Source organism: Protopterus annectens, chromosome 12.part0 (genome assembly GCF_019279795.1).
Source record: "Protopterus annectens isolate FY-2018-M chromosome 12.part0, PAN1.0, whole genome shotgun sequence".
Lineage (NCBI taxonomy): Eukaryota > Metazoa > Chordata > Ceratodontiformes > Protopteridae > Protopterus > Protopterus annectens.
In genome coordinates this window covers 152,902,764-152,917,492 of record NC_056746.1, presented here as the reverse complement: position 1 = coordinate 152,917,492, position 14,729 = coordinate 152,902,764, and the positions used below count along the sequence as shown (strand labels likewise).

The window sequence follows — 14,729 nt, the reverse complement described above, 5'->3', positions numbered from 1 at the left end:
AACACTATTCAAGAGAAACCTTGACGAGTGGATGGAAAACAGAAAATTTACCCCGGGGATCACTGCAGTGGCTCTGCTGAACAGAGGCACAGGGAACTAATGGCTCTGCTGGACTGAGGCACAGGGAACTAATCTATGGGGGCAGCGAAAGTCACCACATTCTGGCTAGGCTTATAGATGCCCTCAGACAGATAGCCTAGTACTTACCTATGAACCTATAAATAAAGGTTTGGCATCTAAGTCCAGAGAAGTCATTGTTCCACTGTGTTTGACATTCATCAGACCTATCATTGAGTACAATGCCCCCTTTGGTATGTACCTAACCAGGCATATCCAACAAACAGAATGTTCACAGAGGTTCCTCACTAAAAGTATACAGGGTGTTAAGTAAAATGTCCTATGCAGACCTCTTCAAGGCTCTATCCCTATATTCTGTCTCCTACAGGCTTTTGAGAGGAGATCTACACCTAGCATACAGGGCATTGCCAGATCCCACTCTGCTGGACCTCATGCATATCCACAAAACAAACAGCACCAAAATTACCCATTCTAAAGAGTTAAATCCTCCCTGTGATATAAATAGGACCTGCTGGAGAAACAGGTATGTATTCCAGAGACTACCCAGTCTATGGAACAGGCTCCCCATCCATGTGAAGCAGAGTTCCTCCCTAACCCAATTCAAGTGCAACTTGGACAATTGGATGGGAAACCACAATTTCATCCCTAGTTTGGCATCTATGTCTCTAACGGACACAGGCAACCTGTAAATGGTTCCTCTCCCAGGCCCCTCCTTACACTTATCAAGGGTATCAGAACTTGTCAGAGATTTGGAATGCATGGGTAAGCTTAAAAAGGTCCTTGTGGTCGTTAGCCTAGTAAACATCTATGAACCTTTAAATCTGACATTTTCTTTTCTAATACTTAGTTTATTAATGCACCTATTTTTGGCATGTGAGCTGATTTTCAGTTTAGTGTTGTGCCCTTTTTTTATATACAGCTCCTTTCTAATTTCTCCACATCTTTTGGGTTTCTTATACCGTGATGGGAATGGACGCCATTCCTAAGTCAAAGTATGATTAAAGTTCATGAAATTAGTATTGTTTCAATCTTTGATGTTAGACAAAACTGTTCTTCGTAGCACCCGCAGTGTGCCCAGTAATGACTTCTTCTGCAATTCGTATGGGGTTACATGGATTGGTAACATATCTAAATATGATTGTAAATTTTTTTTTTATAAGACCCATTGCTCCTACTACTATTGAAACTGTCTGGGTATCTTTCTTCCACATTATTCTTGTTGCTGCCTGCAGATCCTGGTATTTTATGACTTTCTGTCTCTCTGTACGCAAGACACTGTAGTCACTAGATGTGCCGATTTCAATGACCAATGCTGCTTTTGTCTTCGTTTCTTGGACCACTATATCCGGTTTTCTAGCATCTGTCTTTTGAACTGTTGGTAATGGGTGATTCCATGCGATATAAACTTCATCATTTTTATGATGTTTTGTGGCTCATGTTTCCAGTGTTTTTCAGCCACTTTGATACCATAATATTTGCACAATCCCCAGTGCAAAAGTCTCTCCACATTATTATGCCTTTCAGTATACAGTCCTTCTGCCATTCGTATGTTGCAAGCAGCAACAAGGTGTGTGACTGTTTCCAATTTGGTTTTACAAAACCTACATTTGTTTGTTTCTTCCACATATTCAATGGACTTTGTAAACTAGCGTGTACGTAGCCCACTATCTTGGGCTGACAATATTAACCTTTCATTTCTTGATTTGAATTCACCTCTCCTTAACCATTCCTGCATTCATTCTTGATCAACATGAGCCTATTCCAGAAGTTTTCTGTACTTGCAACTATATTTATGTTTTTTTCCACATTTCTTGTCTTCTGATCTGGTCTTCCACCGTATATTCTTTCTTTTGTTTTTTGGCACATTCAGTTGCTGCCTGTTTTTTATGTACTTCTGGTTTGATTTCCATTCTTGCTTTACATTGATATGCTTCTGCTAAATTAAGCAGAGAAGTCATCTTAGATGTATTCTCCTCATGTTTCAAAACTTTCACTAAATTTGGATCTTGTGAGGTCAGTAGATATGTGTGGAGTCCCACAACTGCAGATCTATACATGTAATCAATTTTAAGGAAGCCCAGGAGGCCCATCCCTCCTTCGGAATGGGGAATATATAATCTTGGTATACACTGATTTTTATAAATCATTCGGTGAGCATGAAGCATCCTTCTTGTTTTAATATCTAATCTATCCAACACTTTTTGGGGCCAGTCAATCACTCCAAAACTGTACATTAGGACAGGAAGAGCAAACTGATTTATATCTTGGATCTTGTTCCTAGATGTCAATGCTGTTCTCTGGATTAATTTAAGTCTTCTAAAGTATTCCTTGCTGAGTTTTATTGGCATTTGTTCATGTTTTATTGCTGACCCTTCATCAATTCCCAAGTATTTATACACTCCCTCTTGTTTAAGTTCTTTTATATCACATTCTTGTCCCAAACTGATGTTTTCCTGATGCTGCAGTTTTCCTGCTTTAAAGGTTGCTTTTGCCCATATTTCAAGACCAAATGAGATTCTAATATCATCTGAAAAAGTTTTGACAACCTGCAGCTGTGCTTTCAGTTCCTCATCTGATGAGCTATACAGTTTTAAATCATCGACAAAGAGAAGATGAGAAGTCATTAGACTTTGTTGTTTTCTAGGAGCCAAATTGTAGCCATGGCCTAAGATGTTAAGTAAACAGCTTAATGGATTAATGGCAAGGCAGAATAGCAACGGTGACAGAGAGTCACCCTGGAATATTCCCCTTTGAATTTTTATCCTTGGGATAATAATCTGTCCTTTATAATGGCTTTATTGCAAAGTGGTCTGCCATTGTTTCATGGTTACTGTAATGTAGTCAATCAGTGCAGGGTGTATCTTTTACATTTTTAAGCACTCTTTTATCCATGAATGTGGGATACTATCAAATTTTTTTGTAGTCAATCCATGCCATACTTAGAGTCTTCCCCTTTTTACAGTTCTCCACTATAACTTTATTTAACAACAAACGATCCTTTGTTCATATGACTTTCTTTTATTGTCCTTTTGTTCTACTGCCATAATTGAGTTTTCTTCTAAATGACTATAAACTCTGTCAGCGTCAATTTCCAGTGTATAGTTTATATGTCGTCAGAAGGCAAGTTATTGGTCTATAATTTTTAGGGTAGCTTGCAGGTTCACTCTTAAGTAAGAGCATTGTTTTGCCTGTTGTTAGCCAGTGTGGTGTCTGTTCGGGACGTGCATATAAATAGTTCTTACTCATGACTAAATCCTCGTGCAGAGATGTTAATACTTTTAACCAAAAGTTAGGTACTGCATCTGGGCCCAGAGTTTTCTAGTTAGAGGCTTTTCTTAACTTTGCTTCAATCTCTCTGGCTGTTACTTCATCCCATTCCATATCCTGTACATTTAAACTTCTTATTCTTTCTTTTACTTCTTCTATCCATTTAGCATCTTTGTTATGTTCCACAGGATCTTCATAGATAAGTCTCCAAAATGTATCTACTTCCTCTTTTTTTGTGTGGTCTTTCATTTCCTTTTACCTTATTTCCCAATTTTCTATAAAACTTTTTTGGATCATCAATAAATTGCTTATTTTGTGTTTGTCCCTTATATTTATCTGTGCATTTTCCACCTGTGCTGAAATTTTTAGCTTATTTGCAAGAGTGCATGATAGATCCTGGTCTGTTCTGATACTGTGCATTGCTTTAATCACATCTATCTTTCTTAGTATTTTTGTTGATCTATTCCCTCTTCTATAATCTTCTAACAGTGACACTTCTTGTCTTAATTCCTTTATAGTTTTCCCTATTTGATACTTCCATGATGGTATTCAATGTCTCCCCTTTCTTTCCCTCACTACCCCATGTTCTTGTGGTAGAACTTTATCAGTTATTCATTTAGCTGCACAGTAATATTTTCTGTTTACTTCTGTTATATCACATGGATCTCTATTGACAGTCCTAATTACTGTGTTCATTTGTTTTATTAAACTTCTGACTTTTGGAGTTTTATTGACCTTCTGCAGTCTATTTCTCTCATTGATCTTAAAATATCTATCCATGTCCATTAAATCAAGCAACACTTGTCTTAGCTCATTTTCTTCCAAACTGAGGGCACATCCCTTGTTTTCTGCTTCCTGCGAGTATTCTATAGAAAGTTCTATAGCATCCTCCTGTGGCACATTCTCTTCAATTTCATCCTGTGTCATCTGTTGTTCTGTCATATGACAACTCACTAGCCTATCACTCCTCAACATTGACTGCATCAGAGTTTCCACAGTTTCCTGTCCCTTTCCTTCCTGTCTAGCTTCAAGTGAATGTTTATACTGGTTTCCTGTGGAAGGCTCCAAAATATCTTGATATGGCACCTGACCAATTGCTTCCTGTTCCACTGGTTTCCCTTTAATTTCAATATCCATTGCTCTATCCTGTTGTGGTGCTTTCTGTATTCAATTTTCTACACTGAATCCTTCTCTTTGCAGCTGTTCCATAACCTCAATTTCTATTTCTTTGACTTCTCCATTACTAATCTATTTTTCTTCTTTTCCTCTTAGTCTTCTTATCTTTTGTATTGTAAAGTTTTCCATATCCAGATTCCTTTGCCTGTATTTCTCTTCAAATATCTTTGGTGCTGCTCTTTCTGTATTGATTAGTTTTGCTTTCTCCTTTGCATAACTATTATACCATATTACATCTCTTTTCCTTTCCCCATGTCCATATGTCTTCTTCACATGTCTCCTGGTCTCTTGCTTTCCCTTATTCTGGGGACATACTCCAGCATACTGTGATGTAGTCTATCTTAGACCTTCTACATTAAATCCTTCAATTCTATTTCTTTAACTTCTGCTTTACTAATCTTCTTTTACACATTACATATTTGCTCCTGTATGATGCCTGCTGTGTAGTTTCAATAATATTTTCATGCCATCTCTCTTTTATGCTTTCCTCTATGTATAACCCTATGCACAACATCCTATACCACTGCGTTTTCTTCACAACTTGGTTTATGGTATTTTGGAACAACATTAACAAAAAAAAATGGTTCTAGGTATGGGCACACTTTGTTTTTAATTTCACAGTGTACATCTCTGGGTTGTGTACATAACATTGCTTACACACATTTGCTGTTGTGACGTGTTAATTGTTGATGTACCTTAAATGCGCATTGTGTGGGCTCATTTCTGTTTGTCTGCCTTATATTCTTGCTCACACTTTCCAAATATACTGTTCAGATTTTTTAGAGTTTATTATACGTGCTTTGGATGTTTGTCCATTGTGATAACCCAACAGTCGTGAGTGATGGCTGCTGTTAGGGGCAGGCCACTATGATACAGTTTTAACTTTTTAAAGTAGCTGTTTGAAAGGGACAGTTTGCTTGGCAGCACACTGGTGAGTGGGTGAACAGGCCATTGATGGTCATAAATAGAGCATGGAGATGGTACCCTACATAAACAGGCAGAACAGCTGCTAACATAAAATGCAGTTTAAAGATTTTGCTAGTTTTATTTTTTTATTATTTTATTTATGATTGTTTACTTAATATCTTGTGTGTTATAAGAAATACATTAGTACTGTGTGTTTAATCAAGTTCATAAACGGTTAACTCAGATTATTAGGTTGGGGCATTCTTTTTCTCAAGCCTCCGAGGATTCTGTAGTATTGTTTACATATTGTTAATACTTGTCTCTGTCAGGGTTTATTTCAGTATTTTTTGCACTGAGTTGCACTTTGCATCTTGTATGTATATGTATATTTACTTTTTTGTCTTGTTATTAATAGTTGTATGTGTGTCATTTATGTAATTCATACTTGGAGAGTCACTGAAACCAGAGTCAAATTCCTTGTATGCATGCATACTTGGCCAGTAAATGTGATTCTGATTGTGTGTGTTTAAATAAACACATTCATGACAGGAAATGAATTTCAACACTTCAAAACCACTTAAAATGAAAAAAAAAACAGTACAATAACAAATCAGAGAAATTTTCAAAAGTTTTATCACAAAAGTGATGAACAAGAGGAAGTGATCCAGTGATTTCTGTGTAGAGGCATGCTCCCCTAATCCCCCACATTTCCTTATATTTACTAACTCCATGGTCAGACAAACTTGAAGTCTGCAACTCCAAAGTATTATTTCAACATAATACAATTAATTTTCAACAAAAGTGATGGTTTTGCACTTCATTGTTTTGAAACTTTGACTCAAGTGTATATCATTCTAACTCCATAGACTTTGTTATAACTAGCTCTCACTGGAAACACATGCCCTCCAAAGAAACACACAAATACAAATGTTCTAAGAAATGATCTCTGAGTTGAACATTGATCTGGTATTGTATTAAAAGCTTAATACTAAAAAAATAGTATTGTATGAATGGGCAAAATTATACAGTGGTGCATTAGATGTGTAATAAAAATACAGGTACTAATATAATATAGATTTGATACAAAGGCACTTTCGGATACTTCTTGAAACTTTTGCTCAGATATAGCTGGTTTGCTAAATGGTTATTAGAGGTGGATTGAGACAGCACTAGATGATATTTAGACACTGTAGCATACCCTGCATGGTTACCTAGAGGATAAGGGAGTTGTCAGATGAACCTTCTTACGTCTTTGATGTTTTTTGGCCAACCAGGGATGGTTAGTTACAATACCAGATGGTGCATAGCTGAGAGGGCCTTTTAAAGTATGAAAGTAATTCTTGGTTGTTCTCCTTAGACAAACTGGTTGGCTATATGAGCTCTAGTAGAGTTAATAACACTACTAGGTGGTATAAGCTTAGGTAATTGGCAGCAAAAGTACTAGTGGTAGCTGGTGACAATTTTAGATGGCTTACCAATATTATAACATTCCTCAGAAGGCTGTGAAATATATAGATGGCTGGTCAGATGAATGTTCATACCTCTCAAGCGTTCCCTTAGGCACAGACTGTTGGCCATGCAAATGCAGGAGTGGCTAATGAAAGTACTAGGTATCAACTGGACCCTATAGTACTGACAGGAAGGGAGTGGAGACTGGGTGACAACATTCGTCCCTACCAGACAATCAGTAAAACAGCTCACTTTACCTGTTCAGGCATGTCCAAAGGGCAGTTTCAGGTGTACTCTCCAGTCCAACTGGTGAATCTGAGCATTTTGAGGCAATGTTACAACTGCCTCATGTACACAGACAACCCTCTCCTCCTATCACCAAACACTAATATATGCAAGAGATGCAATTATACAGCCAAAGTGGAGGCAAAGCTCTCACAACCCAAGACTGGATCAGACAGTCAAGAGAAGAAGGAAAATACCTGCAACACACCTCCAGTCTCACATAGACCTACTAAACCAACACCGGCAAATAACATACTCGGAGGTTCTAAATAAAAATCTGCAAAAGCAACAGAGACCTCCAAAGCAGACACCCAAGCAACCTCCACACCCCATCACAAACTATGAAACACATACTTCACATAATCAGTGTGCCACGCAATCGCAGCCCTTAAGGCAAAATAACATACCCAACACACTAGTAATAGCTGACTCTATAGTCAGGCACACTGATGTCCCACTAACTAGGCTGGACAAGGAGAAGGTTACAGTTAGCTGCCTGTCGGGCGCCAGGATCCGCCACATAACACAAGCACTCAGGTCACTCCAGAAAAAGTACAAATACGACTCTGTCATTGTCCACGTTGGTGTGAATGACCTGAGACGTACCTCCTTGGACTACATGAAAAGAGACATGGAAGAGCTCTCTGATCACATAGCCCAGGCTGGTATGACCCTGACCCTGAGTAGCATCCTGCCCTCACCAAGAATGATGCCACAGTATAAAGAAAAAAATGATCAATTTCAACAATTGGTTCAGGTTTTGGTGTCATTCAAAGGGAGTCTAGTATCTGTCCGCCTGGGATGACATGCTAAACAAACCACGTTGCTTCACAAGAGATGTCTTGCACCTGTCACCCTTAGGCTTTCGAATACTGGCCAAGGCTTTTGCCGCCCCCATAGTGCCTTTTTTAGGCAAGGCTCAAAAGGCAAACCCACCAGTGTAAATAGCACAATTAACCAAAAATTGAGGGTAATGCTACTCAACGCCAAAAGTCTAAACTTCAAAATGCATGCACTCGAGGCACTCCTCAGTATGGAGAACATCGATATCTGTGCAGTAACAGAAACCTGGTTTAAGGCTCCAGAGAGCACCCCAGCACTACCAGGTTATAACTCATACCATACTTTCTGGCCACAGAACCGGTACAAAAACACAAAAGGTGAGGGTGTATCCATATTCATCAAGGATACTCACACCGCCAGGTTAGTGGTGCAGCACAATGCCTCAGAGATCATCCATGTGCAACTAACAACGGGCAAAACTGCAACTCAAATTGTAGCTTGCTACAGATCACCCACCATGACCCAGGACCACCATTCCGCATTTCTGGAGACACTGGAAAATATGAAGGTCCTACCAAATGCCCTAATATTGGGTGATTTCAATTACCCAAACATTAACTGGGAGAACTACTCAAGTACTAAGTCCCTTGCCCAACGCTTCCTAGAATTTATAAACTCGAATGCCCTGGATCAACTGGTTAACACCCCCACCAGAGGTGACAACATATTGGACCTAGTCATCACCAACATGGGCGACCGGTGTTCTACACAGGAGGTCAACCCCTCGCAGCCCCGCTGGTTAGATCAGACCATAGACTAATCACTCTGGATATCCACATTCCGTCCCCACCCCCAATCAAGGAAACCACCGTGAAAAACTTTTCAAAAGCAAACTTCACGTTATTTAAGACCGAGGTGGAAAGGTTAACAACCCCCATGCTAAAGGACAATGCTGTCCAAACTGCTGAATCCCTTACAAAGGCACTCTATGAGCACCTGCAAGAATGTATGGACCATGCTATCCCAAGCAAAACCAAGACTCAGTCCTCCAAGAAAAGTAAACCAGTCTGGTGGACCCCCTGCCATAAACAAGCTATACAATAGAAGGAGGAAACTAGTACAGAAAAGAGTAAAATCCCAAGAAGGAAAGACATCCCTGATCAGTATCAGCAAGAAACTACGATCCCTCATAAAATCACCCAAGGCTAGCTTTGAAAGAAAACTTGCCAAGGACTCCAAAGATAACCACAAAGCATTCTTTAGCTATGTCAAGAACCTAACTGGAACCTCTCAGATCTGCTCTGAGTTAGTGCAGAATGGCACAAAATACACTGAACCGACTGATATTGCCAACTTTCTGGCAGACAGGTTTAGTGCAAACTTCACCCCCCTCTCATCCCCTAAAGGGCCCATAACCATACCAGAAGAATGTAGAGCCCCGGCAGTCACTGACACACAGGTTAAAACAGCCCTATCCAAAGCCAAAAACACAGCTTCAATTGGACTGGATGGTGTCCCAGGCTGTGCATTGCACATGGTCTGTTTGCTAGAAGGCTGGCAGAGGAGAAGGGAGTGTTTATTAAACTGGCCAATTTGCCCTACTTTGGCAGAGGTAGGGAAACATCACTGCTTCTCAGAACAAATCTTTGGATTCCTGAGAATCAAAATGTGACAGTCAGAAAAGCACAAGTATGTCAGACGGCTCCAACAGTACCGCACAGAGCTGTGCATATATAGATGCTTTGCACAACCACATTTTGGCAGAGGGAAGCTGATATTTGGATAGGCTTTAAAAGACAGAAACTCCATAACTGTGATATAAAGCATGTCATTCTCACTACTGTCTCCCTGTATGTGGGATTAAATGGGAAAGGGGGTACTCCACAAGGAAGTGGCACTCAGAAGCTGGCAGTGCCTGACAGAAGCAGTGAACAGCAAAACTAACCAAAAAAATACAAAGCTAGGTTAATTTCACCATTGTGATAATACAGTGCAAGGTATGCAACAACTTGGGGTCCTGACTGTTAGGTTTAAGTTTTGGCATGCTATGTCATGGCATTTTGATAAGGAGAAACATGCCTAAGGTTTGTGCATACTGCTTAGTACTGTTGCTTAACTCTGCTCTCCTTTACAACCTTTCACATAATCATTGTATCTAGATATATGTTGTGTCTCTTTTGAGTTTCTACATTGATTTGCAAATTTCAGATAAATGTTTTTTCTTACCTGTTTCCTTTGCAGCATTCTTTGTTTTCTGTCGCAGTCTTTGAAGTAAGGCAGCTAATGCGATAACCATGAAAACTAAAAAGACAGTGGTTCCTAAAATTACCCACATAGCCCAGTGGGTCTCTGTTGTCTGGATCACCCGACTTGTAGCTGTATCAACTATATAAAGACAGAGAGAGAGAGAGAGAAAAATCGCAGATCAGAAACTAAGGAAATTAGCTTTACTGAATAAATATCTGAATGGTAAAAAATATAAATATGATGTTTTCCATTTCATTATGCATCACAGATGGGTCTTCGGGTCCATCCTCGGATCCAACTCAGCCATTTCTTCCAGACATATGATCCAAGCCTCAAACCCCTCCCTCTCCCATAATGCCTCACTCCTCTTCAAACCCTCAGATTTCATTTGCTGCTTTCCAGCACAGATGTGATTCCGAGCCTCCATTCAGCTAAGTAACATTTTTCATTTATTTTCTAGTATTATTAGCTCTTTTTCTCTCCTAGTTAGTTTATAGCTTTTTTATCTATAATGTTCACCTCTCCTCCCTTTTAAAGTATTTTTTCCTGTCTGTTAGATTTTTTGCTGACATTAGGGTTTTTTTCTGCCTTCCACATCTCCCTTCTGTTTCCCTATTTCTCATTCACTATTTAAAAAAAAAAATCCCTGTATCTTTCAGTTAGTAGTCAGCTTAGTGTATAGTGTGTGTGTGTGTGTGTGTGTGTGTGTGTGTGTGTGTGTGTGTGTGTGTGTGTGTGCGTGTGCGTTGTGCTTGTGTGTGCTATCTCTCAAGCATGTCTGACAAGCTTGCAGGTTCCAACAAACCCCCTGGTTTTAATAGGTGTGCCTCTTGTGGTCATAAGATTCCCAGATTGGATGCTCACAAGGATTATGTGTATTGCCTGGATCCGGGTCATGTGAAGAAGCCGTGCGATATCTGCTTGGCCTTCAATCTCCAGGCCCTCACTGATCGGCATAATAAACTCATCTTGTGAGGTCTTCTCCCGGCTTCTGGAGCCCAGACCTCTGTACTGATGAAGCGTATCCCCTCAGTTACTCCAGAGACAATGGCTTCTGCTCCCAAGAAGCGTAGGAGGCTGTTGGATCCATCGTCTTTGGATCCCTCCTGCTCTCACTTCTCTCCATATCCGAGAGGGCCTTTGGATCCAGTAGAGCCAGTGTCAGCTAAGCCAGCCTCTCTACTGGACCCTTAGACTTCAGGTCCAAGCAGTCAGTCAGAGCCTGTGGAGACAATATGGATCCACAGCTCCTCATCTCTGGTTCAGACATGCCAGGATTGGAGGTCCCAGAGCCATACTCCATGTCAGAGTAAATCTCCCTCACCTGTCCTGACCATCTGGCCCAGCCTGTCACCTGTCAGGTCGACCCATTCCTCTGTCTCCTGTAGATCCCCCCCTGCTGTCCCACTCTGATATGGATTGGATGATGATGAGTTTTCTCAAAGTCCAGATCCAGCTGGAGATTTCACCTTCTCCAACCCATGCTGGATCCATGAGAATACTAACCCTGATACACCAGCCTCCTCCTCTGATCTGACCTTCAGCTTCAGTGCTGCAGGGCCTGACACTCTCAAGTAGACCAGAGTCAAAGCACAGAATATCCCTTTCTTCAACTCTGACAGTGTCCCTGACTGGCTCTGCCTCGATTCCTTTGGAGGAGAGTGGGTCCTGGATCTGAGACATTGGCACTGGTTCCTCAGGGCTGCTGATGGCTCTGACATTGTCAGAGGCAACCCTTCCCCTGGGGGCCTTGGCCTTCGACATCTCAGGGTCTGTGCCTTCTGTAGGTGTCATATCCGGGATGACCACATCCTTTTCTCCCTTGATGGCTTTGGCTCCTGGGGTGGTAGGGCAGGTTCTCCCAGCATCATTGGCCTTCCAGGTGGTAGAGAGAGCATTCTTTACACCTGGAGAGATAGTCCCTCTTCTGCCAGGCCCTACACAATCCCCTGTGGATCAGGGCTTTGCTGCCATCCATCCAGTCCATCGTCAGCCCCATTCTGGAAAGCTTACAGCCTACCCCTCAGCAAGGGGTCCCTCTGTCTTCAGAGTCCTCTCCCGAGTACCCCACAGAGGAGGTTCATCTGAAGTGCTAGTGCAAGAGGAAGTACCTAGACTCATCTTTAGAGTCATTGACAGAGGACACTGCTTTTGACGAATGGGAAGGGTCCCCATGATATCCACCTGATATTTCCTTCAGAGATATCTTAGAAATTCTGAAGCAAAAGGGTGTCTGGTCTTTACAACCCCCTTCCCCAGAGGAGTCAGTGTTCCTGGAGGCATTCAGGATGGGCCCATCTACATCCTGGGTGACTCCCCCATGGCAGACCAGCTTATTGACCTTATCACTTGCTGAGCTTTGAAGGAGCCTGACACCATGGGGCCAATTCCTAAATGTGAAGACAGATATCTTGGTCCCTCCAGTGACCACCCTTTTTGGAGTAAAGGTGTCCCAGATAATGCCACAGTAGTGTCAGCCACCACCAAGAAGGAGCTCACTGAACAGAACTCCACTGTTCATCCCCCAAACAAAGAGTCTCAGGCTTTGGGCAGACATGGGAAGCATGTGTATATGCCTCACCTTAGCCACTTTTACGCTGAGAGCATTGAATTACTTGGCACACTTCACACACCTTCAGAGAGTTCTGATTAATGAAATCTCTACCTCTCTGATGCAGTCACTGTCAGAGGAGGACCTTAAAAGGTTTCTCCCCAGCTAACCACTATGTCCTCCATTGCTAACTTCTCAATGAGGTTGATTTCCCACATTGTGGAAGGAACCTCATGAGTGGCAGGTTCAGGCATAACCCTCAGGAAACATGCCTGGATGAAGCTGTGTGGCTTTGCAGACCCCTTTAAGGCATTGTTCACTAACTCCCCCTTTAATGGTTCCTCCTTGTTTGGGCCATCAGTAAAAGAGACTCTCACCTGCAGTGAACAGGAAGGCAAGACCTTATCTGCCACAGGGATCAAGTTTTCTTCCTCACAACAGACCTTTTCCAGGAACCAACGTAGTGGGAAGAAGATGGTGTTCCTTAAGTCCCAAGGGACATTTCCTGAATCACAACAAGAATCTTCTTCTAGTGGCAGAGGGAGAGGATTCAATAGTAGATGTCACCCCAAAGGGACAGGGCGTCTACAAAATAAGGGCTTCAGGGAACCTTTCTCTGATGGGCCCTTTCAGTGCTCCTAAAGCACTGCCCAGCTATCCTACTCTGAAGCCAGTCGGAGGCAGACTTTTGTTACACCAAGAAGCCTGGACAAATATAACAAACGACATTTGGGTGTTAAAGATAATTTCCAGAGGTTACTATATTCCCTTTGCCCTTCCTCCTCCCAGTTCCAAGACGTATCTCCCTGACGTGCCATCCAATCAGAGGGAGAATGCCCTTCTAGAAGTTCAAAAACTTCTAGACGAAAGAGTCATCCAGCAGGTCCCAATCGAACAGCTGGGATGCAAAATTTACTCACACCACTTTTTGGTGCTGAAGAAGAGAGGGGGCCTTCAACCCATCTTGGATCTGAGCAGTCTGGATTTATTTAAAAAGAAGTCGAAGTTCTGTGTGGTTACAATACAGTCCATTCTGCTGCTTCTGTGCAAAGATGACTAGATGTGCTCTGTAGACCTCCAGGACACATACAATCATATCAAAATAGACAGGCACTCCAGGAGATATCTGCTCTTCAGGCTGTGGGCCAATCATTATCAATTAAGAGCACTGCCCTTTGACCTCACAACTGCCCCCTGGATGTTCACCAAATGCAGGTAGTGGTTGCAGCTCACCTCCATCTGCAAGGATTCCAGGTCCTGGATGATTGGCTCCTAATGGCACCTACAAGGCATCAACTACTTCAGGCTATTCAGGTTATGTTGCACCTGTTCCATATCTGGATACAGCTATCACCTACAAGATATGAAATTCATATGGATTCAGTTGAACACAATCACACAGATAGCAGCCCTATCCCCCCAGAGAATAAGATCCTTGAGACAGCAGGTTCAACATTTGCTAGACACCCTGACACCACCAGCTCGACTGGTCCTTATGCCCTTAGGATCCATGTCAACTACAATTCTTCTAGTGCCCATAGTCAGGTTCTTCATGCGAGTTCTCCAGTGGACCCTAGCCGTACAATGGTCTATTTGGTGGCATCGTTGTCAACCCCAGTCAGGCTAACTCAGATTTGCAGGCATCAACTGCAGTGGTGGATCCTTACACACAACCTCCATCTTGGAAGACCTTTCATTCTTCTCCCTGTTATGGCCATGGTGACCACGGACACTTCCCTTTTGGGGTGGGGGCATTTTCAGGGAAAGATGGTCCAAGGCACACGGTCCATGACAGAGACCAAACTGCACATAAATATACTGGAGATGATGGTGGCCCGTATCACATTGCAAGCCTTTCAGGACTGCCTTCCTGTGGGGATAATTGCAATTTTGACAGACAATATGTTAGTAGTTTGGTACATCAACAAGCATTGGGGAACCCATTCATACCCGTTGTGCAGGGATGCCATGAGGGTTTGGGAATGGG

At 41.9% G+C, this 14,729-nt stretch overlaps 1 protein-coding gene across 1 annotated transcript in view; it reads right to left on the bottom strand.

Annotated features, from left to right (window-relative positions):
• Positions 1–11,985, bottom strand: part of TNFRSF17 (TNF receptor superfamily member 17) — a 36,510-nt gene extending 24,525 nt beyond the window's left edge. The window contains exons 1-2 of the mRNA XM_044088898.1: positions 11,661–11,985; positions 10,171–10,329 (exon numbers count right to left, since the gene is read on the bottom strand). Coding sequence (XP_043944833.1) covers positions 10,171–10,329; positions 11,661–11,985 — 484 coding nt within the window. The remainder of the gene's footprint in view (positions 1–10,170; positions 10,330–11,660) is intronic.
• Between the last annotated feature and the right edge of the window lie 2,744 nt (positions 11,986–14,729).